Below are 6,557 nucleotides of genomic sequence, written 5' to 3'. Positions count from 1 at the left end.
TGAAACCATTATGACGACTGTACGCGCATCGACGGAATCCTCTATTCCGTTCATTTCTCAGCCGACGTCGTCTGCTGGACCGATGAAGGCGTTCCTGGACGAATCGCTCAAGGTTGGTCTTGACTCAACCGGTATCTCTTTTTCCGATCTCATGAAGTCAAGGCAGTCTTTGCCGGACAAGGATTACATTCTTGACGGTGATGAGGTTGTGCCACCGCCGCCTTTTACTATCGGGGCGACGGTACAGGGTAAATTTTTTGACTTCCCTAGCGTCAGTAGTGACGGGTTTAGTGGTGGCTTGAGTGGCGGGGTGTTTAATGTAGATATCGATCCCCGCGATTCCATGGAGTCGAATCAAGTTTTTCGCCCTCAGTGGAAGGTTACTTGCGGTGCCAATTTTGAAGACCCAGCCATTTGTACAGATTTTTTGGAACATTTTGTTCCTCCTGGCGAGCACATTGCTCGCAAGATCCAGCCTCGGAATAGTTTATATTCTGACGCCGCTTTCCATCAAGTCAAGGCTTTTTAGAGTTTCGCCGAGCTATTGCGCGAGAACCGTGCTCTCCATGAGGAGAAGATCGATGCAAGTGCCCGGACGAGAGAGATGGAGCAGTTGGTGAAAGATGCTAAGGCTGCCGCCTGGAAGGCGGGTAAAGAGTCGTCGGAGTAACGCCAAGCTCTAATTGACGCTGAAGCAAAATTGGCGATGGTTGAGGCAGATTTGGCGGAATCTGTCCACGAGCGGGCTGCTCGTTATAAGGAGTTTGAGGTTGCTTGCAAGAAGTCTAACGCTGATCTTGCGGAAGCACGCAACCGCGCTCTTTCTGTCAAAGAGGTTTCCGCCGAACTCGAGAGTGAAAACGTTGCTTTTCGCAAGCGTATTGAAGAGTTGGAGGCGGAAGCTGAGTCAAAGAAGGCGGATGTGGGCAAGCTAGCTGACACATTGGTCTCTAGTGAGGAGACCATTAAAGCTTTATCTACTGAGTGTGCCGCTGCCGACCGCGACTGGTTGTTGAAACACGCCATCTGCAAGGTATGCTGTAAATATGTTTATACTTTTACTTGCATTTTATTGACGTCTTTATTATGTAGGTTGCCTAGCGCATCATCACCGATGATGACTTGACGCGATGCGAACATGTATTAGATGGCCTTGAAAGTACCTTCTCAAACGTCACGTCGTCTGAACCAGGGATAAGACCAACTTTTCCAAGGTGGAGTATCTTGTTTCCGCATCTGCAAGGGTGCGGCTTATGTAATAAATGGGCGTTTGAATGCCATTTCTTTCTACCATCAAGACTGCGCTGACTGTTCTTTCTGATGTTGCTAAGTATACTATCAATGGTTCTCCAGCTTTAGGGGCTGTTAGCGTTGGTAGTTCTGCTAAGCGCGACTTGATTTCTTGGAACGCTGTTTCTGCTTCTTCCGTCCATCGGAACTGAGATTTCTTGAGGCAGTTTCTCAAGGTTGAGACGAATGGAAAAGATTTTTCAGCATGACTAGACAAAAATCTGTTCAGCGCGACTAATCGGCCATTGAGTGTCTGTACTTTCTTAACAGATTTTGGTGAAGGCATTTTTCGCACGGCTTCCAGTTTTTCTGGGTTGGCTTTGAAGCCACCATTCGTCACGATTACTTCCAGGAATTTCCCTTCTTCCATGCCGAAGGAACATTTTCCTGGGTTGAGCTTCATGCTAATTGACCTTAAAGTTTTGAAGGTTTCCTCAATATCCTTCAACATGGTTGCCTCTGTCTTGCTTTTTATGACCAGATCATCCATGTAGACTTCCAAATTTCTTCCGATTTGAGGCTTGAATTCTTTGTCCATCAACCGCTAGTAGGTAGATCCGGCATTCTTGAGGCTAAATGGCATCATCTTATAACAATACGTTCCGCTGTTTGTTCAGAACGCCGTCTTGTCTTGGTCTTTTACCGCCATGTGGATCTGGTGGTACCATTTGTATGCGTCTAAAAAACATTTGAACTGAAAGGGTACCAGTGCGTCTACTTTAAGATCGATTTCCAGCAGAGGGTAACAGTCTTTTGGGCATGCTTTGTTGAGATCTTTAAAGTCGATGCACATGCGCCATTGACCGTTTGCTTTGGGTACCATCACTGGGTTGGCTACCCATGTTTGGTATTGAATTTCCCGGATTATGCCCGCATCTACCAGCTGTTGGACTTGTTCATCGCAGGCTTTCGCTTGATCTGGCCCCATTCTCCTTCTTTTCTGCACTACTGGGACAAAGGCTGAATTAACTTTTAATTCATGCTCCGCCTTGTTTCGTGGGACCCCTGTCATGTCTGCCGGAGTCCAAGCGAAGACATCAATGCTTTTGATTAACAATCTTTTAAGTGCCGCCCGTGCTTCTTCAGAGATGGTTGGTCCAATGGTTATGCTTTGCTCGGGGAACTCTTTATTGAGCACCCATTTTTTCACCTCTTGACTTTTGTTGGTCTTTAGTATCTTTTGTGGCAATTTTTTCCTTTCCGCCATATTGCATTCTTTGTTGGCGTAGATCATTGCTATCCCCGTTGGAGTTGGTACTCCCAATATTCCATGGGCTATTGAGGGATTAGCGATGAAATATCCAATTGCTTTTCTTCCTAAAATTATGTCATAATGTGAGTGAGGTGTTTCCATGACTAGGAAGTCTACGTCTTCCGTTCGTGAATGAACTCCGTCACTCAGTTCAACCTGGAATGTCAGCTGTCCTAGCGGGTATTCGATACTTTGATTGAAGCCTGCGATTGGAGCGTTGACCGGCGTTAACTGCTGTCTATCTTTATCTTCCAGTAGGTCAAAACATTGGCGATACATGATGTTGGACGTTGCCCCCACATCGATGAAAAACGCGGTGTTCGGTAGTGACCGAATACAGCTGTGAATACTAGAGGTGCTTTCTTGTTCGCCCCTCCTTTCACTCTTGGGAAGATGACTTGTTCTTCCTTCCAGGCCGCATATTCTGTTTGTCTTCGTTTCTTGGATTACGCGTTGCCTGAAATCATGTTGGCGTGAAGGTCTTTTATTTTCTTTTCTGGCCTTCCGCCATCTCTTGGAGGTGGGCGCCTGTATTTTCCTTTGATACTTTTTACGAGGTGATCCAGTTTTCCGTTTTTGACATATTCTTCAATGGCGTCCTTAGATTAGAACTCTGATTTATTGTGTGACCATGTTGTTCATGGTAGTCACAATAGCTTTTCATGTCTGTGTTCGGACCCTGCTTGATTGGTGCCGGTTTCTTTAATTGGATCCCTTCTGTATACATGATGTGCGCTGCGCTTTTTGTCAGCGGAGTCCATCTGGATGCGTTCGTCTGACCTTTCTGTTTAGCTTTGAAAGGTTCATACGCCGCGGGCTCTTTTTCATTATTTAATCTTGACCATACGGAGGATATTCTTTTGCCCTGGCGGGCTCTGTTGATATCATTTCTGGCGTCCTTCTTCGCCAGTTCTTTCCCCAGACTTTTCTCCATTCGCGCGTACCTTTTGGCCGTGTTCATAACATCATCCCATCGCTGTGGCATGCCATCTCTGCCCGTAAGGTTCCGAATGAGGTCGTCACACTTTACGTTTTAGCAAAAGGTTGCCCGCAGCAATTCTTCACTTGCGCCGCCTATGTTCAAACCTTCTTGGTTAAATCTGGTAATGAAATCTTCCAACGTCTCATTGTCTTTTCTGACGACATTCAGAATGTCTGCTGGGTCGCTGATGTGACGTCGTTGTTGGCTAAATTGTTGGGTGAATTTCTTGGCTAAGTCTTCCCAACTTGCAATCTGCCCATTTGGTAACCTTTCGTACCATGCTCTGGCGGCACCGACTAGCGTCAAAAGTGACACCATAGCGGCATGGTCCACCCTGACACTAGTCCAACGGCTGTGAAGGTATGCAAATGATCATCTGGATCTGAGATGCCATCATATTGTCCAACCGTTGGCGATATTTTTGGATTTTCTGGCAACTCCGCCTCAGCAATTCTTGTCACAAACTTTGATTTTCCGCCGACGTTGTTGGTCGGTATGGTTTGGAAAAATCTTCCGCCGCATCTGGATGGTATTTCACCAGTTTCTTAGTGTCTGGGCCTTTCCAACTTTCTTCGTAGTCTGGATCGTCCAGGCGTGAGTCTTTTTCGAGACGCGATCGATGTGACTTTTCACCCGCCTTACTATTTTGTTGAGCAAGCGGTGACTTGTTGGTCGGTGTCTTTGTACGAATTGGCGTTGAATGTTCTTCGTACTCTTCTTCCTCGTCGTTGCTACTAGAGGCTGTGTCGAACAGCGCTCTAGGTTTCACAACGGACGCCATTTTTTATTGGACCTTGTCCTTTAGTTTTTGTTGTTCTGCTTCTAACCATGCCATGATGTCTGGCGGCATGGTTGTCTTGGGACGTGTTTTGGTTTTTTTTTTTCCTGTGACGGTAGGGTGAATGGTTGACATATTAACGAAACCTTCACCGGTACCGGTGATGTCCACGGGTTCTACGTTTCCTTCTTGGTTGGCCTTTGGGTTCTGGCCAACCTCTTTTGGTGTGGTCTTGCCACTCATATGAGTCAAGAATGGAGTGATTGTTTAGTAACTGTTCTAGCTATATGCACGGATGGAGCCAATGAAGAAACACAAATCCACCCCTCAAGGTCTAACACGTTAGTCCGAAGAGTTAAGATAGGTATTCCCCACGATGGGTTATAAAACCTTCCTGGCGCATATGAGTGTATCCTGCAAAACAGAACACCGTGAGCTCGTTACGAGGAATGGGGGGGATTCTCTCGTAACCACCCTCCGGCGGGAGAATCAGTATTTGATAGTATGGAATATATTTAGTGAATATGAGAGAGTGTATATCCTTTACCATTTGGAGATCAACTGGTATTTATAGCCGGAGGAGAGAGAGAAAGAGTGGTCAACCACGTTGTCATGTCCTTCCACCAATAATATTCTCCATTCGTGTGATTGTGGAGGTTGGTGGAAGTTGGTGGGCATCATGGCCTTTTGACAAGGACATTTCGTACTGTTTGTACTATCATTCGTGTGTTGTTTCGTCCCTATTGGTTGTATGTTTATTCCCATGTAGATTGTACATTTTTGTCCCATGCTTGTGAGACATTTGCGGTACCATTCCCTAGGCGTCAGGGGATATGCATTATTTTAAGGAACCACTTTAGCGCCATGTGTTGTCCCTGGCACGTGGCAGTTACTCTCACCCTTTGTTCCACCGGGCGCTTTGGTTGCGCTTAATTTGGGTATTATACTTGTTAAATGGTGGGTATAATACCCTACCTCTACAGTTACTGAATCGATGCCATTCCACTATTAAATATAAATGTATGAATAGCATATGCAAATATATTGCATTTGTTGCTAAAAAAATCCATTGGGCTAGAAGTTAGAACCGGGACTAGAGCACAACAATGTAAGAGAAAGACTTCTAATTTAGAGTCTTCTCTTCAAACCAGAATAAAGGCTCTAAAACAATTAACAACTCGTTAGAAGATCCCTTGTAACAAAGACGCTAAAGTCAATATATGCATGCTACAAACAAACAAGTACAAATATAGCAATGATGTATACATAAATTTTCTGTAAAAAAACATTTTAGAGAAAACTGTGAGAGAGGTGAAAAGCAGAGCCGTCTCGTGGGTAAGCTAAATGAGGCAATGATTTTAGACCTCCAGATTTATAGGGTCTCTATCTTAAATAAAAGTTATATATTATAAGATTTTGAAAGTAGTGTTCTTTTAGAATTAGTAACTCAATGATGAGCTACAAGCTAAGAATGATTGTTTCATATCTATTATCACGGCATATCATCCATATTCAATAATTCTTGTATACTCTCTAGCGCTATACGCATAAAGAAAAAAAAATAAAAAAGCCTCAACATTTTAGTTAGTTTTAGACCTCTGAGGACGTTGAGCCAGCCCTAGTGAAAAGGTCTTCTTACCAGTACTGATGGAGTCCCCTTTTATCATTAACTATCGAGCTTAACGCTAGTGGGCCGGTCCGAATTGGGCTTCTAACACAAACCAATTGATCAAATCAGTAATATCACGTAACACATAACTTTTATTACCGATACCCCGTCACACTAATGTTACAACACTATTCGTGGATGCCATGAATTTTATTTTTATTGGCAAAGCTTATAAGGAAAATAAGTAAGAAAAATAGTCAATAAATGACCTCCGATGTTGATAATAATAAATGTAAATAAATACTTACTTATTATTAATAAAATAAAATAAAATAAAAAAGTAATAATAATATAACGATAGCATCTCTTCCAGATACAAATATACAATACAATATAATACAACCAAATCTCATCGAAATTCCCTGCCATTCGCCTCTTTCTTTCTTTCTAAATTCTCACAGATCCTTCATTCCTATCATCAGGTACACGTATCAATCAATCAATAATCGCTTAATAATATTAATAATTCAGATTCAAATCTCACCACGATCTATTGTAATTTCGTTATTGTGGATCAGATATTCTCAATTCCGTAAGACGAACAACTTTTTTATTTGATTTGATTTGATTTCAATCTGCGATGGAA

The 6,557-nt window shown here is 43.3% G+C and overlaps 1 protein-coding gene across 1 annotated transcript; it reads right to left on the bottom strand.

The window, feature by feature from the left end:
- Nucleotides 1-1,903: 1,903 nt before the first annotated feature.
- Nucleotides 1,904-2,821, bottom strand: LOC143608884 (uncharacterized). The gene is made up of 2 exons (XM_077083799.1): nt 2,095-2,821; nt 1,904-1,968 (listed from the first exon to the last, which is right to left on the bottom strand). Exons 1-2 carry the CDS (start codon nt 2,819-2,821, stop codon nt 1,904-1,906), a joined length of 792 nt encoding a protein of 263 aa, XP_076939914.1.
- Nucleotides 2,822-6,557: the final 3,736 nt, after the last annotated feature.

This window comes from Bidens hawaiensis, unplaced genomic scaffold (genome assembly GCF_021521415.1).
Source record: "Bidens hawaiensis isolate Kalapana, Puna unplaced genomic scaffold, B.hawaiensis_p1.1 tig00419442_1, whole genome shotgun sequence".
Lineage (NCBI taxonomy): Eukaryota > Viridiplantae > Streptophyta > Magnoliopsida > Asterales > Asteraceae > Bidens > Bidens hawaiensis.
This window is presented reverse-complemented; position numbering and strand designations above follow the sequence as displayed.